This window comes from Leptidea sinapis, chromosome 19 (genome assembly GCF_905404315.1).
Source record: "Leptidea sinapis chromosome 19, ilLepSina1.1, whole genome shotgun sequence".
Taxonomy (NCBI): domain Eukaryota; kingdom Metazoa; phylum Arthropoda; class Insecta; order Lepidoptera; family Pieridae; genus Leptidea; species Leptidea sinapis.
Genome location: NC_066283.1, coordinates 4,554,069 through 4,578,336, shown reverse-complemented (window position 1 = coordinate 4,578,336; position 24,268 = coordinate 4,554,069). Strand labels below are relative to the sequence as shown.

General features: G+C 35.4%; 1 protein-coding gene across 15 annotated transcripts in view; it reads left to right on the top strand.

Annotated features, from left to right (window-relative positions):
- The window catches only part of LOC126969993 (myrosinase 1-like), a 72,313-nt gene that overhangs the window by 39,346 nt on the left and 8,699 nt on the right, over nt 1–24,268 (top strand). For 2 of the 15 annotated variants that reach the window (XR_007730512.1, XM_050815654.1), the window contains exons 1-8: nt 5,502–5,758; nt 6,688–6,809; nt 9,664–9,811; nt 11,536–11,702; nt 15,607–15,840; nt 19,086–19,183; nt 20,901–21,048; nt 22,293–22,453. The exons of 5 other annotated variants lie outside the window; for them this stretch is intronic. Coding sequence is in view for 9 of the 10 variants with exons in the window: in XM_050815654.1 (XP_050671611.1) it covers nt 5,739–5,758; nt 6,688–6,809; nt 9,664–9,811; nt 11,536–11,702; nt 15,607–15,840; nt 19,086–19,183; nt 20,901–21,048; nt 22,293–22,453 (1,098 nt within the window). In the remaining variant the exon portion in view is untranslated. Of the gene's footprint in view, nt 1–5,501; nt 5,759–6,687; nt 6,810–9,663; nt 9,812–11,535; nt 11,703–15,606; nt 15,841–19,085; nt 19,184–20,900; nt 21,049–22,292; nt 22,454–24,268 lie in introns of those variants that run through there. 8 more of the 15 variants (XM_050815656.1, XM_050815655.1, XM_050815658.1 and 5 more) reach the window with 8 other exon arrangements.

Genomic DNA, 24,268 nt, shown 5'->3' with positions numbered 1-24,268 from the left:
TTTAAGTTTTCTTTAGTGTTAATTCCGCCAATATTTGTTTTTAAAACAATTCGACACGTGTTTCGCCTCTATACGAGGCATCCTCAGGACGTGTTGTCTCGCCAAAATCTGGCACGAGACTCAAGATTGAGATTGTGTCGAATTGTTTTAAAAACAAATATTGGCGGAATTAACACTAAAGAAAACTTAAATCATTTGTATAATTATGGATTTCTGCAAAGTAACGCCTAATTCAATAAATTTTCTTTAATCACAAACAAGCTAAACTTAATTATTATTTTAACCTAATGTAACCCTCAGTGATATTTACACTACTACCGTCATTTTATGGAATAAAAATAAGCCCATTTAGAAAATAATCAAAACTTTTATTGCCTATAATCAAAAAACTACTTCAGAGAGCAAGTGAAATCTAATGAGTGTTTTTGTATGACATTAGCGTAATATCTGGCAGAAGCTCGCGGAGTTCGCTTTCGATGTGGGTCGTTGAAGTCCACTTCCACCAAACCAAATTTCGGCCTGAAAATAAAGCAAAATTAAATTATTTGTCAAATCCATTGAGTTGAGTAAGTAATTAATTAATTGTAAGTGCCACTCAGGGTCTTGACCAACCTGAAACTCTGAGCTGCATCGGAATTGCGTTGTTCAATTTGAGATAGAGGCTAAGGATCATGAGGCCAGTTATTTCCGTAAGGCTCCAAAAAAATTTACCACGACTTCGGAAAAGTTGAGCTTTCATGTGAAGAAGTGGCAAGAAAATCATTGCCACTTTTTTCAATGTATATTAACAGTTTTAGCATTTTACATTATATTTTATACAATGTATGTAAAGTGATGCACCAAAATCACTCAAACGTTTTGACTTAAGTAAATAAAAAGGAAAAGAAGTTATTAATTATTAACTCAAACGAGTAACAATATATTTTTATCTAATTACTTAAAATGGTATATTATCAATATAAAAATAAAATGGACCAGCCATCGCATCCCTCAATAAATCTGAGGAAATTGATTGATTATCTATATTTTTATATATGATCCAAGACTGACGGGATATCCGGGATTCGATCTTTAGTATCCCAAAAATTTAAAACTAACAATGAGACGGTTCCTACGTTCGCCCATGTACCTCCATGAATAAATATGTGAAATGTGTCAAAAAAATGTGCCAAAATTATAATTTTCACTTGCTCTCTGAAGTAGTTTTTTGATTATAGGCAATAAAAGTTTTGATTATTTTCTAAATGGGCTTATTTTTATTCCATAAAATGACGGTAGTAGTGTAAATATCACTGAGGGTTACATTAGGTTAAAATAATAATTAAGTTTAGCTTGTTTGTGATTAAAGAAAATTTATTGAATTAGGCGTTACTTTGCAGAAATCCATAATTATACAAATGATATAAAGTAACGCCTAATTCAATAAATTTTCTTAAATCGGCAGGTATAGTCGAATAGGCAAAATTATACATCAAGTTGACCAAGCTTTAGTGTCTGGCAGCTCAAAACGTTTGGTTCAATCAACAGTGTAAGCATCTAAAAGTCATCCCTAATTAAATTTATAATTAATTAATGGTCACATTGGAACAAAATTTAATAAATCTGAAGTGTCAACAATTATTGTCGACAATTTATGTCGACTTTGTAAATTTTAAATACGGAACTCACCGCGTAATTGTTGCGGCTTATTCCGCTCAAAGAAGTTTGCGTTAAGTTCACACTGGCTGTTTAGAAAGTCACATGGCCGCAGCATTTAAATAGTTTTTTTTTTACATAAAATTCTTCACAGCTGACAGTAGTTCTATTTTTAATGTTCATTCCGGCCCTTAGGTGGGAAGTAATTTGTATGAGTTTTTCCCTCTCTTTGGAGGGAAGCAGCACTTTCCACCCAATAATCAGATCAAAACAACATTACTTTCCGAGTATGATAAATGAAAAAAATTGACCTTGTTTATAATAGTGCTATTAATTTGCACAGAAAAATACCGACTCCATATTGCAGCCGTTAGGTGTATGCTGAAGTAATTTAAATATTAATTGAAGTCTAACAATTATTTTCTAACTTATAACAATTGTATTTACGAATAAATAAAGATGCCAACGATAAACCGTATCAGTGTGGCCATAAACGCAGCGGTTAAAGATATGCTAGCTACAGATATCGCGCGAGTTGCACGTTCCAAAAGAAAGGAGTTTTTATATATCGCCAAGCACAAGAAACGCTGAAAAATAAAAACCTAGTTTAGAGATTTAATTATAAGTTAAAATGGTACACGAAGCATTGTTTAAATTTATCGACAAACTCATGATTATCGACATCAATTATAATTAGGTCACATCACTATCGCTTTTCTGAACTCTGCATTCAACTCGGCGTTATCTGTAATTAAGAGTAATAGAGCCGTACACCATTCAAGGTAATTCACAGGCCCATATAGACTGCGGGTTCAAAAAAAAAACTTTCAGTGGACAAATTTCGAAAGAGCAATAAAATATCGAAATTAAAAAAAAACTAGTCACAAATTACAATACAAATGTATTATAGTATATCTTTCATTACTAATTGAAATCGGGGCTCTATCTAGCAAAAATATAATATATAATATTTCAAATAAAAATGAATGAGATAGATACAATTTATATCATTCTCTTTTCATTTGAATGCATCAAAAAAAAAATACAGAACGAAAACTTGTTTAGTACTCTTTATTGTTCATTAACTAATTTCAGTGAATTCTAGCCAAATTGTATTCTAATATGGTTGTTAAGTACTTCAAGCTGGCTCCCAAAGACAAAAGTATGGCCACATATGGAGTATTTCTTTAATTTCTGGTAGTGCCCCCCAATAACAACTCGATTACATATTTGACGGCGAGCTGAAGTCGTCTGGCACGGCTTTCCTGTACTCAGTGAACTGCTTAGTGTTGCATAGAGCATGAGGTGAGGTAGACGCCTCGTAACAAGTCAATCGTAAGAGTAGTAGTCATCTCATTCTGACAAATAGAAAAGCTTTTCATATTGGAGAACATCACTAAGTTCGTCAAAGCTGACATGTCTAGAAATACAGTAGTTTTTTTTAAATGACATCAAGGAAGAAGTGTTTTATTTGCTTTATTTCGTTTCCGCACTATTTAATTATTTCATACTGCGATGAAAATTATTCTAACTACCTATTATATAATGCCTTCTGCAATAGGGAGCTTAGTAACTCCCTACTGCTATTCCAAAATCCAAGCAAATAAATGAGAAATAACTTTATCTTGTTTATTCTACATGATTTACATTAGATGCTAATTCTGTCTGATTTTAATCAGTAATTCATATACATTTAATAGATCTCTCAGAGGCAGTTTGTCGACATCCTTTTGGACCAGGCGTGACATATTTTCCTGCACACTCTAATTTTCTTAGTACTATTGGTACTGATGTCTTCACAGTACCTACCTACATCACCGATCCTTTATATATATTACTTACGGGTAGTCCACTTATAGATCCAAACGCAATAATTTCTATTATTCATCATCGTGATAACATCCCACAACACTCAGAGGCTCGCTCTTAACCTCATGAGTGTGTGTATTGTTTTGACATCATAGTACTGACTACTGTGATGCAACCCTGCTCCGCAGCGCCTATCAACAGAAAGTTTCAGAAACTAAACGTCTTATCCATTTGTTTTGTTTTAATAGAGCATCATCATCATCAGCTGGAAGACGTCCACTGCTGGACAAAGGCCTCCTCCAAAGATCTCCACGACGACCAGTCCTGTGCTGCCCTCGTCCAACGTATTCCGACGATCTTGACCAAATCGTCTGGTTAGTTAGTAGGTCGCTAAGTCTGGTGTCCTCACCAGATTCAAATTCAGATGCACGACTTGACACACACATACCAACAAACTAACAAAAGTTATAAAAACTGTGCTTTAAATACGTATTGAAGTCAGATCAAAGTCAGCAACGACTAATTATTTTCTTAAAAGTTTCAATAAAATAACAAATTTTGTGTTAATGTAGTATAACTGAAAAAACGTTGCGCAATACTTTGTTGGTTTTCAGTTTATTTATTTATTTAGGAAATCCAAACAGATTACAATAATTTCTAACCTTCTTAATTAAATTACATTTAAATCTTATTGCAATCCTATAGGGTCGCACAGTTTGAATAAGATCTAAAAATCAAATCAACTACAAAGTTCCTAATCTACTTAATATATCCAATTAATTTATTAAAAAATAACGAAAGTCTGGAATCGAAAACATCTATGTCTAATTTGGCTATTTCATTATATGAGCGACACATTCTTATGATTGGGGATAATACAAGGTGTTATTTGAACAAATGTCTAGAGCATATTATTATATATTCTAGAGCTATTTTTTTTGCCTTTTTAGACTATATTTTTTAATCTACCCACGCCCCATCTGCGCCATCTCAATGCACCCTAATTTTTTCTGGGTCTTCTACTGCCCCCCGAAAGTCTCAAACGCCCACAAGGGGGCGTTAGCGCCCACGTTGAGAACATATGGTCTAGAGTAAAGGCTTTTGATCTTCGACCCATTTGTCTAATATTTATGTTGTAGAGTTGAGTTATTTGTTTCTAATCACGGTACTGCTTTTGTAATTTTATAAATATAGTCTAATATTATACTTTAATCAACAAACCAACCCCATTAGCAGATCATTTATTTATTTATTGACACACCAACAGCATTACATACAAAACATTAAAAATAATTATGGTCTTATAGGTTTATAATCTGGTATGAATGCCAGTTACTGGTGCATACACCACTCTCATTGCAAGACATTAATTTAAATACAGAATACAGTTCGACCTACAAATTTAACAAGGATTTTAAGCAGATTACTAACAATAATAGATACAATATAACGAAGAAATAGTTTGTATGAATATCAACTAACATATTATTATTTACAAACAGAAATGTGCGGTTAGTTTTTTTTTCAGACTTGTCACTGTGTCATGAAAAATATCAAAATCTTTTATGGACGCGGAAAATCGATTGTACTCAGAACACATCCTTGATAATGGAGAATGTTTAAGGGCATTTGTCCTACTTACATTTACGGCCGTTCCCAATATACTATCTACAGATAGAGATAAATTACTACCTTCTACGGTCAGTAAGTAGCTGTCAAAAATCTGAAGCTGTCCCAATATATCCGATTATAAGTCATTCTTATCGCCTTATATTAGGACGCGTGAATTGCAATTTAAATACAAACTTTTATCGATGGTAAACTATACGTCGTGCCAGACAGCATGTACGGATAAGATGAGTTACCATCGATAAGTTTATTGGGTCAGAAATGTCAACGATAGTACGACTTTTATCTCAAGTAAGAGATAGACTGAATATTGGGAACGGCCGATAATCACATATTGCTTATGACATGGCCACACTTTATCGCTAAAGTCGTGGCCACGCTGTAATAGTTTTCACAAAGCATCCTTGAAAACACTGAAATGCGCTCATTTCTTACAGTCATACAGTGCACAGTCTCATTAGCATGCTAGTTAATGAATTTCCTGTTATTATCTAGAATTTATTCATACCTCAATTGTGGTTTCATCAAGAAACTTGGTAGTTTATGAGTATTAAGTGAAATTGTTATCCAACGTTATATAAAGGTCCTAACTAGCAAAATTTTCTGTGATATTCCACGTTCCCCGTCTATGTTTCATTAAAGTATTCTAGGTGACTCGCACAGTTATGTTTGTAGGATGGTTCGGGTAAGTGTTAATTTAAAAGACCTCCAATAATTTCATGTTTTGGGAATCCGATATATGTTTTATGAAAACAACCACCAACTGTATTATTCCCGAACCGATACGACTTACTTAAGGGACCATCAAACCTAAAGTAAAAATATATTTTTTCATACTTTTACTTGAGTTACGAAAACCTCTGATACCAAAGATAAATTAAATCTATGCCGTGCCAGAGTGGCAAAAGAGTGCCATCAATTAATGTAAATATTTTTTGTATTACAAAGGGCTCACCCCTTTTTAGTTTGCGCAAAATATGAGGGTCCCTAAGTTGTATTTTTTCAGGAATACGACAGCTGATTTTATAAGTTCCCCATTTTGATTTTATATCTGGTGGTAAATTGACTGATCGGCTCCAGATTAATGCATTCAAATCCTCCGATCGCATAATATCCTTTTCAAGAGATTCTTCATAGACCAGCCATCCTAATTTAATATAGTATTATTATAGGTGTCTATCTCTCTTTGATGACGTAGAAAAAATGAGATAGGCACTCATTTTCTCTTCTTAATATATATAAATTACGTGACACGTTGTTTGTCTTCGATAGACTCCTAAACTAATGAACGGATTTCAATGGAAATTACTTCATGGAGTGCAGTTTGGTCCAACTTGAGAGATAGGATAGTTTTTATTTCGATTTCGGACCCATAATTGTTTTTATTTCCAATATTTGTTTTATATGGACATATTTTCTATGAGAGAATTTAGTGACGCACGGTTTGACAGTTCCGCTGTGAAACAATTTCATTATAACAACAGGGAGCAATTTTACGAAATAATTCTTGATGATCTTTTGTAATATTATTGGCAAATTCCCATAAAACAGTATTTTTTTTATTATCTACAGAACAACGTCAATCAGTTCAGTTAACAATATATAAATTTTCAGCCACATTCTTCTTTTGTCGTTCTTGTTCAAAACAAGCGGCGGTGTGCAACGTTTTCCCAAAAATTTTAAATTTGGAGCAGCCACAGCAGCCGTCCAAGTTGAAGGAGCATGGAATGACGATGGTGAGTAAACATTGTTAGTAATAAAAACAAAATATGATAAAATGTAGCTACATGATATAGTCTAGGAGAAGCTCATGTTCATAAGAAAGAATAAATTTATAACTTGAGAATGAAGTACCTATTGATTGAGAGATATTGAAGTGAAAGAGATCTTCGAAGATAACCCATGATGTAGGCGTATCATAGCTATCTAAATTAGAAGGTAATAGAAATGCTATTTATAATATAGACTTGTGTAACAATGGTATACGAAATGATTGCAATACGAATAAATTTAAGAATCTCGTAGTGATAAATGATTGCGATATATTTTATTTTGAAAAACAGCAGTTAGGTCCTATACTAAAGATTCTAAAACAGTTAGCTTATTGTCAACATTAAAACACCCAATATCCTAATAACCATTACATCATCCAAACGAGTGTTGTATTGAAATTCAGTACAACATTATTTTATCCGTTTTCATTATTACACAATTATGGTTATAATGTTGGCAGTGAGCTAACTGTTCCAGAATCTTTTAGAAGATTCATATTATGAGTGTAGATAAAGTCTTGTATGCAACTGTTGATAATTAGGTATTAAAACACTCAAATACAAATATTTTATTTTGTCCCTAAAGAAAACGTATTATACAAAAAGCCATACCTACTACACAACATTATACATCACAACCTAATGGTTCTAATTCTTACTTCTTCATAATGTTTGTACTTAATGGTACAAACATTATGAAGAAGTCTACATAGGTACTTAAGTTTGGTAAATGCATCTAGACAAGTAGTTGTTACTGCTAGGACTTCTTAAGTAAACTAGGTACATACAGACAGTAGGTTTATGTGAAACAGACATAAAAGTTGGTGCCTTTTTCCACAAAGTAGCTATTTTGCTGGATAGTAGGTATGTAGATGTGTGATACTATTATCCAATCGCCTTCGCCTCGTAAACCCACATTCGTGTTTTAATACCCCTTATTACACAACAGTTGCATGAATAACTATTACCGATTCAATCTATTGTTTTAATTGGTATAGTTGTAGGTTCTGGAAGAGTTTCTGCGGTTAGATAATATTGAATGGCAACATGTTACGTTTTGTTTCAACCTCTGCCGTTCCGAAATATACTAAATTAATACTGACTCACTAGTGGATTGTAATGACCGGTTCATCTAAGCAAGAAACGGACAGTTTTTGGTACGCCCAGTATCTAATAATTACTACGTGACCTATTTGAAAACTATTTCTATAAAATACAATCGTACTTACTACATCGGATGAGAGGGCTACCGACAACTGTCAATAAGACAGAACAATTCTGCCGTTTCTTTAACACTTTTTACTGTCAGAATACTGTAAATGCTACCAGCAGTCAACTGTGAGGCGATATGTTAAGCGTGGCTGTACAAATGATTTAAGTTTTCTTTAGTGTTAATTCCGCCAATATTTGTTTTTAAAACAATTCGACACGTGTTTCGCCTCTACACAAGGCATCCTCAGGACGTGTTGTCTCGCCAAAATCTGGCACGAGACTGAATCAAATGAGCCGGAAGCCGCTCTTTTATACCCTCGTCCCATGAAATGACGCGCTGTGATTGGTCGGCTGTTGTGCCGTATTACCCCGGAAGAGACACGTAACAAAGGTGATGGGACTAAATTTGTTTGTTCATTCAACAATGTAAACATGTTATTTTTGTATTTTATTATTTCTAATTGCTCTAACACATTAAAGCGAAATCCATTTTCACATGTATGTAAAATATTAAAATTGTTATTGTTTCCGAGTGAGTGACCTGTATTAATTAAGTGTGACTTTTCGGGATGATTATTCCTAAATGCGGCAATATGTTCCTTTTTTTTAAAAAAACAAATATTGGGGGAATTAACACTAAAGAAAACTTAACACATTTGTATAATTATGGATTTCCGCAAAGTAACGCCTAAATCATTAAATTTTCTTAAAGCGTGGCTGTTACTTTAGGTACCTTGGTTTTAATTTTTACGTCTAAAATGTACCGAGTTGCTGCTTATAATCAAAGAGGATGTAAATACTACGTAATAAGAGACGGGACTGCCTAAGTAAATATTGAAATTTAGTTAAGTATGAAACGTGCAGTGATTTGACATAAGTTTGAAATAGTAGTAATTACAGTACGGTGATTGGCCACGAAGTGTTATCCGGCTTAGTTTGAAAGCGGACAGTTTCGAACGTAGTGCATTTCGGCTTTCTCCACTGACCTGTATAAATACCACTGGACAGGCTGTTCCATATGTTTGACAGCAATTTTTTGTGCCTATTTGAAGAGCCACTTGTGAGCGTCCAGAGAACTAGTTTTGACGTATAATACAAATGGCTTCAAACGAACGTACAATACTCTGAAGCAGTTTTTGCATTTTGAATTAATTTCGTTCGTTTTCCGTGTTATTCTGACTTCAAGAATCAACGTAATAAAGTACATTTTTTTTTGTAAATAGTTTGGATAGAGGTTTTCTACAATAGTTTTAGTACCGCAGACACGCTACATCGCCAACAGCGCCAAAATGGCGAATATCAAACAGGCACAAAAGCACTTTGACAGCCGACAGTCCCGTGGTATATAGTAGAGGTGGCTTTCTCCGTTTTAACAAGATTATAGCCGTCATCTGTCAATGACTGCACGTTTCATACAATCGAGTGAATTCACATGGTATTTATACATGTCAGCAAGTCGCTTTTTTCTTAGAGAGTTTCACAAGGCTGATTTCTTTGGTCACCAACTAGCTGTCGTTCTGTGCAGGGTGATAAAAAAAGACTTTGGTTTTACGTTTCAAATGTACAGAGTTGATGCTTATAACATAATATTAAATTATGTTAATAGGTAAAGGAACAAATAAATGGGACGAATATTACCTTTTGCACCCTCACGCTAATTCCGACAATTCAACACCAAAAGTGGCTGCTAACTCATATTATCTGTGGAAACAGGATGTAGACATAGCTGCAGAACTGGGATTAGATGTATATAGGTATACTATTTAATGATAATATTAATTATTATTGTACTTTGTTTATTTTCTTATTAACTGCCCTTATGCTTTCACGGGTAATTTTCTTGCTGATTTGCTTATATTTTCTAATGTGTCGTCCAATCTTATTACCGGGAGGTCTGCTTGATGTGTTTTTTATTATTATTATTTCCTTTAAAGTTAAAGTTATTATATATTTTATTTTATGAAATGCTCACATAATGCCTCTATTTATTTACGGTATGTGTGGATTGATGCATCTACTATACTCAATAACTCTTGTGTTTATAAGTAAGTATTAATTTACTTTTTTTTTTTTGACTTACTCGTATAAGCCTTTCAGTTTTTGACATTTGAGTATTTTTGTTGCGTCACTTTGCATATATTCTAATTGAAATGATTTGTTATATTATTAGTTTGAGGGGGTTCGCTCCATTTTCAATTTGTAAGTATGACATCATTAAGAAAATCATTTATGTTATAGTAACCTTTACCACACAAACGTTTTTTTACAATTCTATTGAATTTTATAATAGGTACATTGTTTTTATCATATTCTGGGATCTTTTTGTTTAAGGATGCATTGCCCCATAAAAGTCTAAGTCGGTATTGTGTATCATTTTCGCTTTCAGTGAGTAGAATGCTAGATTAATTTCTAACTTTATCTTTATCAAGGCGCGGACTGACTAGGATTGTAAATGCTACAACCAACGCTACAATATTTGTGTTGATATGATGTGGCTAAGCTGCAAATGGGCATTAATAATTACTGGTTTTCTTTTGTTTATTCAAAATTTACATATTAACTAGAGTAATTGTTCGGTTTAAGTTTTAGAAAAGTACTAATTCTATTAATGTCTTTCAAAAAATATTGTTGTTATCGATGAAAATTCAGAGATTTTTGACAAGTTTGTTTTGGGAAGCAACTTCCAAAAATTTTATTGGATATTTCAAAGTATATATATATATATATATATTATATTCGGTTCAAAATTTTCTTTAAGTCCTTCTTTGTACACTGTGTTTTTTGAGTCGGAATATTTTTATTGCGTTGTGTTGTAATCGACTCTCTAAGAAACCAATTTTTAGCGATATTGAGGTATGACCGCGCCTTAAGTGGAGCAGGTCTGCTTCCGTACTTTTCTATGTTAACTAATAGAAATAAAAAACAGCACCCAAAAATTTGTTATTTTACCGAATAGAATTATACTGTTGGCAAAATGTACATAACTACACACGGACTAGTAAAAAATAAGGACTCCGTGTCACCTTACATAACAGTGTAGCACCAAAACAAGCCGATTAACGTGTAAATAGATAGCCCCACGCACACACTTACACTAATACAGGCCGACAGGCGGCCATTATGAGAATTGTCATCGTCTGTGACTGATCAGTTTGCGTCTCAATAAAATATTTTAAAAATGCCGTCGTGCGTTGTGAAAAAGTGTAAAAACAATACTATATAAGTATTTAAGGGATATATGATTATTTAAGGGAGAAAAAAATTGTGTAACTAGTATCCCCCGTAACCGCACACACACTAGCATAACTGTGCTTCACTTGCACTTTATTCAAATTAGTATTCCGATAACGTTGAGATTTGTTTTTAGATGTGCACTTTATTGTTATACAATTCTTGTTATTTTGATCTGCCAATACTACTTAATATTGCTTGCTATTACTTCTTATTGCTTAATAACATAAAATTTCATCTATTCTAGATTTTCTATATCATGGTCGCGTATCCTGCCAACTGGCTTAGCAGATAAAATGAACTACAAAGGCATACAGTATTACAATGGTTTAATAGACAGCCTGGTAGCAGCAGGGGTAGAACCGCTCGTCACCATATACCACTTGGATTTACCATACACTTTGGTAGAACTTGGTGAGTACACAATACGTTGTCAGTTAGTTGTCAAAGTTTTCACGCGGAAAAAAGAAGGCCGATCTTTAAAAAGTGCCGATCCAGTTAGCTACAGACATGGGCCTGTAGGTGATTATTCAAATTATAGCAATAGTGCTCTGATGCAGTCCACAATTCTGTTTATGAATACATAAGTAGAATCGTGAACTACCAGCTAGGACCACCATTTGATTAAGGAGGAGAGGAGACGAGAGGAGATAATCCACGAAGCTGTCAGGTTATTTCCACCAAAGCGGAGAGGAGAGGTGAGTGTCTTTCAGGCGTGTGGGGCGCGGGGAGAAGGCAGCGGGGAAAGGGGCGCGCGAGTGCGGCATGCCCGGCCGCCCGCGTTCACCCATCTCCGCTCCGCCGAGCCGCTTGATCCATGTCCACCAAAGCTAAGCGTAGAGAAGTGAAAATAACGAAATCTGATTGATTATTAAAATACATCTCCTTATTAGTCAGTCTCTCCTATTAGTAGCTCTCGTCATCACCGATCGGTTCACAATCGTCTAGTATTCACACAGATGGGCTGTGTTAATCAGAAGCAAGGAACGGCTTGGCTTTTGGGCTGGATATAGCGGAGAAACTTAATCTTATGGAGTTTACGAGGGCTTCTGTAAAGTCGACCACAAGCTTCCTCACTGGGTTATACAGGTTGACGATTATCGGTAACCCATAGCTTGTGAACGCTGGAGTTTCTTCGAAGAAAAAATTCGACAGCGCTGCCGAATTTTTGACACATACTAGTCTGCAGTAACTGTCCTTCAATCTTCTAGCACAACTGTCGCGAAATGACCTTTCCGACCAAAGAATGAGGCAATCATCTTTTTTCATTGACTTCCTTTCTTTACCATAGTTGGCCGATCCTCGAAAGAAAACACCCACTGAGCTGATGTCTTTTGTTTTCGGGTTCATAGCAATATATCCAGCTTTCATCACCTGTGACGATGTCAAATACAGCAATTGAAACACCGCCGTTGAACTTATCTAACATTTGGCGACACCAGTCCATGCGAAGGTGTTTCTGGTCGTCGGTTAAAGTATGGGGAATCCATCTGTTACAAATCTTCCTGACGCCTAAATGTTCGTGTAAAACTTCATTAAGAAATGCTAATCGCAGCCAATCATAGCTTTGTTGTTGAGTACGCCTACAACGAAAGTCATAATAAAACATTGACTGAAAATTTTCTTGCGTTAGGTTCATTTTCACGTGTAACAAGAGTTTTAGATTTGCCGCCAATTCACAAAAACAAATGACAAATGAATGCAATATACTACATTAGGTTACCAGAGAGTTCTAAAATTTAAATTCAAAAAAGTTTTTATTAGCCTTGTTTTTAACTGGCCAGTTCTAAACATTTTTAGTGTTACCCACGTATCAATAGATCGAGAAATGTCTCATCTATTCGATATATCTATCGAGGTAATGACCTCAAGCTGGTCCAGTCCACTGTGTCCAGTGTATGAATGAAATCCTGGTGTGAAGTCTCCAGGACGATACGCTATGAGTAGCTTAATGTACCTAAACATCGGGTGACCTGTACGCTTTAATGTCCTCGTTTTCCACAATAAAATACAAAACTTTTGACAATATTGTATAAATTCCTCGTCTTTTTTCATCTTGGAAAATGAAAGGAAGAAGTCGGTGTCATCCAAGATAGATTTGTAACTACATATATAGTTATACGTGAGATGTGCTTGAGTCGTGAGGAGGCGAGAGCGGATCGCGGCGGAAGGACACCGTTTCAAAAAATAACAATAATCGTAACTAGAATTAGATTGCATAAAAATACGCAATTATTTTTTTACCTTTTAGTGCATATTATATCTGTTTTGGGATAGTGTTTTTGAAGTCGGTTGTTTTTTTGTTAATTTTTTTTTACTAACTCTATTTAACAAAATAACATGATTTGCAGTGAGACAGACATAATTACAATTGTACTAACGTTATTTTTAGAAAAAATTCTGTTCGATAAAAGGCAGTGTTTTCCAATCATCAAAGGGGAATGCCCATTTTAGGCTCAATTTCTTGTTATTGTGATGACTCTGCCTTTCAACCTGGTCCGAGTACTTCGCAGCCCTTAGGTTCAACTCCTGGACGATTTCTTTATCGTATATGATCCCCAAAATAATGTTTAAGACCGAAAAATGTATTTGCAATTCGATAAAAAGCAGTGATTTTATAATAAAAATATTTTTTTCTTAAAGACCCATCCTTTTTTAAGCTAATTTCCTAATAAGTTTTTATTTATAGGTCATACTAGCATTTACCCGCGACTTTGCCCGTGTGAAATAGTTACTTTGGGCAGATTTTTTTATTTTTTGGGATAATTTACAAATAATACACATACCAACTCCTCTTTCCGTTGCTGGCGGCTCTTCAATGCGGCGCTTGTCAATGTGGACAGTCTCTTTAATAGTATTTCCCTGTGAACTTTTATCTCCTATTTCATCCTCATGTAGGCCAAAGTTATGAAAATGCTCGAACAAATACTTATAAATTACTTCTTATCAATTGCCTAAATACAAAGTTTCATGGTGTCATGTTCGATAATGATGAACTTCCATACAAACCTCCACTCCTATCTCAACCCCTTAACTTTTTCGCAACAAAAAGCCTATGTCCTTTTCCAAGCTCTAGTCTATCTCTGTTCATAATTTCATGAATATCGGTTCAGTGTTTTAGGCGTGAAAGCATAACAAACAAATTTACTTTCACATTTGTAATATTAGTAGAGATTCTAATCCCCATATACATTTCTATGTGTGTGGGAATTTCAAAAGGGGATGCTTCTATGCTTAAAAAGATACAACATTGATGGATCGTTAAGGCCCCTATTGCAAGAAATCGCCGAAATAGCGCATAAATGAAACCATTTCATGACGGTTTATATAAAGCATATATTTTTATAAAAAATAATTATATATCTACAGAATATGACAAATCAAATCCATTGACATGAGTACCTTCAAAAAAAGCGCGTACACCTTCCTTAAAGGCCGGCAACGCTCTTGTGATTCCTCTGGTGTTGCAAGAGTGTGTGGGCAGTACGCTGGTTTGTCCTCCTATTCCATAAAAAAAAAATCAAATTTTTCTTTACATTTATATTTTTTATAGACAGTGCGAAAAAAAACACCAATTTACCCCTAACTTTTACAGTTGGAGCCATTCTAATCATTCAATCTAGATAAAAATTGTACGACAATTTATTAATTGTACACCAATACTATTTCACATGACATTGTTTTGTTAGTTTTGTTAAAAAAAATGTATTATGTTTGTAATAAATTAAAAATGCTTCTAATTCATATTTAAAACTATGGCGATCTTGTACGAGAGAGGTAACTTAGCTCCGATCCGCTCGATTCCTCAAGGCCGTTGGCTTAGTACCCAGCCTTAAGGCGAAGAGTAAGCAGAAAACACGCAAACATGGTGTTTATAGACAAGTTTTGTGGTGAAAGTATAGCATTTCGAGCTATGAACACTACTTAATCCTGTTACACATATCCTTAAGTCTTATTTGTAGGTGTGCTAATGCTTGCTGTTGGTTATAGTTAACACTGCCGAGCCTTTTTGAACTACCACTTTTCTTTGAAGTTAAACAAGTTTATTGGCATGATGTGACGCATTTTTTTGGTACTTCTCTCAGAAAAGTTATTCTTATAGCTTGTACTTTTTTGTGTAGGTTCATTTATTCAGATTAGTAGTGAATAACGAGGATTGTAAGCATATAAACTGTTTTCCACGCAAGAATTTTGAAAATATTGGCTTTGTTACATTGTTACGGCTGACAGCCGTGAACTCATATGGTTGCAATACGAGCGTGGGCTGTGAAAGCTTTTCTGCACACACAATCTATAGTTTTGAAGTGATCATTTTCAGGTGGCTGGACAAATCCATCATCAGTGGATTGGTTCTTCGAATACGCAAAGCTCGTTTTCTCACTCTACAGTGATAGAGTAAAGTATTGGATTACAATTAACGAACCGTGGATGATCTGTGACGTTTGGTTGAACTCTCCAAATCCGAAGGACAAATACATATGCACCAAGAATATCTTGTTGGCACATGCAAAGGTGTACAGATATTACCACGAGATGTACAAGTCTGCGAAAGGTGCGTATTTTGTTGTTTATTTGGACGTAATACCAGAAAAACGTTCCAAACCACAATCATGTCGAAATTGAGTTAAGAACACAAAACTAGTCACGTGATTCATATTAACGGACTGACAAAAAATGGCAGCCCTACTGTCACTCTTTAAATGACATCATGACTTAGTAGCCCAACCCACATGTATGGAATAGACAAATATTTATTAAACTTTAAACACGGATTCCTTAGAATGTGATGGTTGTGACTTGGAACGTTTTTCTGTAATTACGTCTATTTGTTTTTTGGTGACTATTGTATCGGCGTAATATTGTTCAGGTTAGTTTTTTTTTATCATAATAAAGGACGAGACGAGCAGGACGTTCAGCTGATGGTAATTGATACTCCCTGTCCATTACAATGCAGTGCCGCTTAGAATTCTCGAAAAACCCAAAAATTCTGAACGGCACTACAATTGCGCTCGTCAACTTGAGACAACATGTTAAGTCTCATTTGCCCAGTAATTTCACTAGCTACGGCGCCCTTCAGACCGAAACACAGAAATGCTTACTCATTACTGGTTCACGGCAGAAATAGGCGCCGTTATCATAATCTAGCCGGCATCCTGTGCAAAAGGAGTCTCCCACTGTTGTGTTAGGTGGTGGTGTAGTTCAAAAATCAATAAAATATTCGCATATTAACTTTATTTATTTGCAATGTGTATTTTGATTTATATATAATATAATCCCCTTTATTTTTTCACACATTAAATAAAGTTTGCATGTGGATTATCTTAATATATATAAATTACGTGACACGTTTGTCCGCGATGGACTCCTAAACTAATGAACGGAATTTATTGGGGATTACTTCATGGAGTGCAGTTTGGTCCAAATTTAGAGATAGGATAGTTTTATTTTGATTTGGACCCATAATAATTTTTATTTTCAATATTTGTTTTGTATGAACATATTTTCTATGGGAGAATTTAGTGACGCACGGTTTGACAGTTCCGCTTACGAAATAATTCTTCATGTTATGAAATGTTATTGGCAAATTCCTACAAAACAGTAGTTTTTTTATTATCTATAGAACAACGTCTGTCGGGGCAGCTAGTAAAATATATAACGTAGCTACAACATCAGATTCTTTGCCCTGTTTTTGCTATCGTTACTTTTTTGGGTTGCCTCCATTCGATTTTTTTATGGAAGAGGAGGGCAAACGAGCGTACAGGTCATCTGGTGTTAAGTGTCCGGCTTTTTAGAAACCTATACGCGCTTAACCCATGTCGTTTCATCCCGGAAACGCCGCACAAGGAAGCTCATTCCACAGCTTGGTTGTACGTGGAAAAAAGCTCCTTGAAAACCGCACTGTGGAGGAACGCCACACATCCAGATGGTGGGGATGATATCCTAACTAGTAGGGTGTCGAAGCTGAAATTCGGCGGCAGACTAAATGTGAAAAGAAAAATAAAATACTGATTTCAATATGCATATACCAACTCTAAAACTACGTAGGTAACTGAAAAGTAAGAATAAATTCTCTATAATATTTTGAAGTAATTCTCACCATTTAGTATGATGCACGGACGAGTAAAAAAAGGGGGACTCCGCGCCGTGATATTAACAAGTGAAGCACCTTTAAGCTAGTGTGTGTGCAGTTACGGGGGATACCAGCTAACACAAATTATGTCCTGTTATTAGTCATAGTATTATATAGCCACATTACTTTTTACTCCGATTTTCTAATTATTGATAGTCAGATTGTTTCCATAATTAAAAATAAATATCGCAGGCATAGTGTGAGTAAATAAATAAATTACATATAAAAACAGGTACACATTGAAAGTAAGGATTGCGGGTTTTATTTCTGTGTACATGTCTTGTTTGAGTATCTTTGTTCTAATTGATATAAAAATGACATACTAACATTTTCTTATTTTAAAGAATACCTACACAAAATTCATTCTTAAATTCGTTTGTTTGCCACTGACGTGGTGTCACTGTCCGTCACAGGCGATGGCAGATGTCATAATGGCGACTGATCGGCTTATATTTGTGTAAGTGTGTGCATGGGGCTATGTTTTTTTACGTAAACTGGCTTGTTTTGATGTTTCACTGTTAAGTAGGTGACACGGAGTCCTTTTTTTTACTCGTCCGTGAGTATGGTGTTCTGCTACGACGTGGTTTTCAAAGGATTTTCTTCCCCGTACAACCAAACTTGTGCGTTGTTTCCGGACATTAAAACATTCAATTTCAAATTAGCACCTCATTTCGTGCCAGTAATGTTCAAAGACTATGAACAATAACTCTGCCAAATACTTAGACGCGTAGGCAGAGTTTCGCTTCGGACAACTTTGAACGTGACTGTATGTCTATAATACTAATAATAGTACATTATTGCAGAGGCCGGGTAATAGGCAATTGCAGGTCGAGTATGAGTTTGAAGTCCGAGCCGAATTTTCAATTTTAACAAATCATGACGATTTTTCAGCTTTGCCGCCAATTTTTTTTATCATGTGTGCCGACAGGCAATCGTGTTTATGGCTATACAGCCACGTAAACGCAATTTGTACTAAGCAAAGAGACGATGGTATGCCAAGAATGACAAAAGAGATCCGACCAAAGAGTATTTAATAACCCCAGCACGCCGTTTCATACAACATTGCAGGAGCGTTGTAATGTCTCGAATTCAAAAAACGCTCCTGCATTTGATTTGATTTTCTTTGTCCGAAAATTCGATACTTCGCGTGTTCTCATTTTCGAAAATAATGACAATATTTCCATGCATGTTTAAGAAATAGTTATTTATGCAACTGTTGTGTAATAATACCCCTTGTATTAAAACACGAATGTGGGTTTATTCACGTGAGTTGCATCCAAGACTTTATCTACACCCATAATATGAATTCTCTATAAAAGATTCTAAAACAGTTAGCTTACTGCTAACCTTAAAAAAGTCAGTCCATAATATCACCCAAAGGAGTGTTATTATGAAAACGGATGATATAATGTTGTACTGAATTTCATTACAACACTCGTTTAATTTTAATGTTGGCAATAAACTAACTGTTTTAGAATCTTTAATAGAGGATTTAAAGCATGGGTGTCGATCAAATGATATTACAAGATGAAAGCTTTTAGTTAAATGAATTAAAATTCAAAAAAGGATATGAATATCAACTACCTTACTATTGGGAACTGTATCGCACAGACCTGACACTCAGCGGGCTTCATCTTTTTTATCTAATTAATATTATGTTGTTTTAGGACAAGTATCCATTGCAAACTTCTTATTTTGGCTAAAACCAGTAGATTCTTCGACCGACCATGAAAAGGAGCTCATTAAATTTCTCAATCAATATAATGTAAGTGTAATTGAATATATTTTTATTGGTAAAGCAAACTTACGCTCTAGATCCAGTTGGAGCACAGCGGAGACCAATCCTTAATCAAAGGTATCAGCTAATGTTTTTTTATTAATGTTGTATTAAGCAGTTAACTCAAAAACAGGTTTTTTATGAAAAAAAGTGTGAAGAGACGAACAATACGTGACCAAATGGTAAGGGCGAAGCATTTATTGTACCGAAACAATGCCGCAAATCAGAATATTTTCATTAAAAATTGGATATGAAATCACTTATCACATCAAAAAGAATTCTAAAGGAAAAATAAATGCCTTTTATGCCTTACCTATTGAAAGTCAAAAAACTACCAGCTATTCGAAAAAAGTATGCATCAGATCTGATTTTTTTTTCATAAAATATTTTTTTTATGCAAATAAGGGACGAGACGAGCAGGACGTTCAGCTGATGGTAATTGATTCGCCCTGCCCATTACAATGCAGTGCCGCTCAGGATTCTTGAAAAACCCCAAAAATTCTGAGTGGCACTACAACTGCGCTAGTCACTTTGAGACATAAGATGTTAAGTCTCATTTGCCCAGTAATTTCACTAGCTACGGCGCCCTTCAGACCAAAACACACTAATGTTTACACATTACTGCTTCACGGCAGAAATAGGCGCCGTTGTGGTACCCATAATCTAGCCGGCATCCTGTGAAAAGGATCCTTCCACTGGTATGCAAAAATATCGTTACAATGTGCATGCGGTCCGTGCATTCCCAATCTGGTATCACTTCCTGTCTGCTCACGTTGCCATATAGCAACGGCATGAGACCACCGTTTAGTACGCTGTTATATAGTTAGCACAAAGTCATTTAAGTTAAAGTACCTTTAGATGTCGTGTGTGGCGGTCCTCCACAGTGCGGTTTTCAAGGAGCTTTCTTCCTCGTACTACTAAGCTGTGGAATGAGCTTCCTTGTGCGGTGTTTCCGGGACGATACGACATGGGTACCTTCAAAAAAAGCGCTTACACCTTCCTTAAAGGCCGGCAACGCTTCTGTGACTCCTTTGGTGTTGCAGGAGAGTGTGGGCGGCGGTGATCGCTTAACACCAGGTGACCCGTACGCTCGTTTGTCCTCCTATTCCATAAAAAAAACCTTTACAGAAACTCAGCGGGCTTCTCTGTTCTTTTTTATTAAATTTCGATAAATACTTATTTCTAATTTAAACAGCCTTACGGCGGTCGCTCCATTCACAATCTTTCATATCATTGAGAAAATGATTTATGTACCACCTTTACAACGTAAGCAGTTTCTTCTAATCATGCATCATATCCACATAATTTCAGTATTGTTTTGGGGCAGCATATGTCGATTTTGGGAGATCCTGGGTAGGGACACTGGATTTTTTTTGTTTTAACAAAATTTCGATTAAATCAAATTTATAATTTAAACAGCATTACGGCGGTCGCTCTATTTACAATCTGTCATATCATTAAGTTCATCATGGGGCAGTATATGTCCATCTTGTGAGATCCTCAATAGAGGCTACTGGAAACTCAAGCGCTGGCAGCTATTTCAATCAACGGATCAGCCTTGCCATCCAACGCGGAAATACTGCCAGCATTCTTGGTACACTTCCCCGTAATGATAGTTTTAATTTAATGTAATCATATTGTTGTAGATATAGTTATAAGATTTATTTTGTTTAAATAGATAGTGATTTTTTTCTCTATTTTTTAGGTTGGTAGATTCTTCCATCCTATTTACTCAAAACATGGAGGATGGCCAGCATTGGCAGAACAGCTTATTTCCAATTTAAGTATTGCAAATGGATCACATGTTTCGTGGTTACCTGCTTTTACTGATGATGAGAAAGAACTAGTTCGAGGTAAACTATATATTTATCCGCATATATATTACTTACATGGCGATCTGACGAATGAATTCCGGATTACATAGCTTCAATTTTTTTTTTAAATCCTATTTCTTTTTCTAAAATAATTTTAGCCTGATTCTTTATTGGCCAATTACCGAGTCGTCAAATCAGTTCAGTCATTTAATAGATTAACCGAAAGACATAATGGAAAAAAAAATAGTATTTTTTTTTTTCAGTTAACCCGTGTAAGCATTTTTTTTTTTCCATTATTTAGACCTGCAATCAGTCCTCAAGACTATAATCAGGTGAGTTGCAAGAGGTTGAGGTTTGGCGAGGTGGAGCCACTGCCCCATCTCCCCTTAATTAAGTAGCACATCGGCTCTCTTGAGTCTTCTAATCGGATTTTGCTGCAAGAGTATACTGGATAGCGGGTTTGGGTGAGTTGTCAAACGAGCCTTATAGTTGATTGAGTATCGTTTTACTTCGTCAAATATGGTTGGGATTTCCAGATACTCATGGAAGCATTTAAATATATATTTAATTAGAATATCTGACAACTCAATTTTATTTATTTACAAATCTAAAATACCAATACCTCCGTAAGTGATAGTCTTATAAGGGGTTGTTTTTTCATTGCTAAACATAATTCGCTTATGAAAATCGGGAACAACGGCAATCTCGTTTTGGGCCCATTCGACGAATCCACGCCTTGCTTGATGATCGTTTGGCTTCAACGAGTTGGATTTTGTAAGCACGCAAACCAAGATCCTTCCGCAAAATCTTCCATAAAGTGGATGGACACAGATCCAATTCCTGTGCTCGATGGCGGATGGACTCATTCTGGTCTTCCTCAATGCTACGCTCTACAGTAGCAATAACTTCTTCTGCACGCACCGTACGACGTCTCTAGGGATGCGAGTTATCAACAAGAGTAAACGTGGTGCGAAAACGTTCCATGGTTAATCGAATTAACTGCTCTGATGGACGATTATGTCGACGATAAAATGGACGTAGTGCGCAATACGTATTCCGCACAGAACCATTATTTTCGAAATAAAATTGCACTATTTGCAAGCGTTGTTCAGGCGTGAGTCTATTCATGATGAATTGCCAAACCAAACTGAGAATAAATCACTTGACAGCTGTTAAATCGGTCGCCATCTTGAACAGTAATGCCAACTTAAAGTTCTATACCTCTAAAAAAACACCCTTTAGTAGTTGTAATTTATAACACATCTAATGAAGTTTTTTTTCAGGTTCAGCCGACTTCCTTTCCTTTAACTACTATTCAACAAAAACTCTTAAAATGACAGATAAAACAGATCCGCAGGCTTTTAGGTCATTGACATCTATTGGAGGCCATTTCAAACCAGTGCATTTACCAGGAGCATTTGCGCAAAAATGCATAAGTCATAGTGTAAGCTAAATTTTTACTCTCAACGTTCCACGCATAGGAGGTTGACATATATATCAGCCTACATTTTATGTATGTATATATGTTCTTTGTGTCGCTCTGCAAATCAATATACTATCTACAGATAGAGATAAATTACTACCTTCTACTGTCAGTAATCTGAAGCTGTCCCAATATACCCGATAAGTCATTCTTATCGCCTTATATTGGGACGCGTGACGTTATAACTTCTATCACTGGTAAGCTATACGTCGTCCCATTGGCAGACAGCGTGTACGGATAAGGTGAGTTACCGTGGATAAGTTTATTAGCACAGTAATGGTCAACGAAAGTTACGATTTCTATCTCAAGTAAGAGATAGACTGAATATTGGGAACGGTCGTTAATCGTCCAATCTTCGCCGTTTAAAACCATTGTTAATGTTAAATAGGGACCTGTCTAAAGTTTCAAATAAATGTACGATATTTAATTGTCATTCCACTTGTTACACATTTTATTTTCACTTTGCCAAGGTATACGATGGTGCAACATATTCCGCAGTCTATGTTAAAGTCAGTGTTACTGTTAACTTTAAATTTGACTTAAACCTTAACTATACAGCTAATATAATGCAACAAAGCCTAAGTCAATTTGATTGACGAAAGATAATCAAACGGCCGTTCCCAAAATTCAGTCTATCTCCGGTTGTGGCCTGCTTGAGATAAAAATCGTAACTATCGTTGACTTTTCTGTCCCAATAAACTTATCGACGGTAACTCACTTTATCCGTACACGTTGTCTGTCAATGGGAGGGCATACGCCCTAAGCTACACGGCTTACCAGCAATAGAAGTTTGTATGTAAATTGCGATTCAAGCGTCCCAATATAAGGCGATAAGAATGACTTATCTTATATAGATACCCATATTGGGACATCTTCAGATTATTGACAACTAATTACCGACAGTAGAAGGTAGTAATTTATCTCTATCTGTAGATAGTATATTGGGAACGGCCGTTAGAAGTTACGTGAATAGTACTAGTGTTCAAGATTATTAAAAAACTCAAAATTCTGAGTGGCACTATGACTGCGATCGTCACCTTGAATCTTAAGATGTTGAGTCCCAGAAGCCCAGAAACTTCTGTGACACTGAACTACAAATAATGTGTGTACCTACTCGTTTGTCAAAGAAAGACAAATTAGTTATCCCCAAAATTAAAAACAACTATGGGAAAAGAGAAAAACGCTGGATAGTGCCCACTGTCATAAATGAACTGCCACAGGATTTGCTAAAAGATGTTTCCTCTAAAAATCACCTTAAACAAATTCTCACAAAACATTATCTCTCACTGTGCCCATGAAATGGATTTTATATAAGTTTATTTAATATTTAATTTATAATTTTAACTTTACTATGCCGTGTTAATTTACAAATACGAAATAAGTTTAATGCTGTACATTAGGTTTAATAGTAGTTTTACGTTAATAGTGTAGACTTAGTTTTACTGTAAGTAGTACAGTTATTATTGTTAGTATTATCATTGCACGAGAGCTGCTGCCGACAAACTACTTACGTAGTTTGGCAGACTGTACTCATGAAATTTGTAAAGGCTACTGCAATAAATGTATTAAAAAAAAGTACACCACTGCTCGGTGGCCACGCGGTGGAAACATGCCGCTGTGTTAGTTACACATCTAGCCCGCTTTCTGTCATCCTCCTCTCCCACTGGAGTAGGGAATAAATGCCATGAGTGCCACCTGGGTCTGACTGCAAATACTAGACTTCTTGTTGAATATTTTAAAACAATTCAAATTCAAAATCAAAAATACTTTATTCAT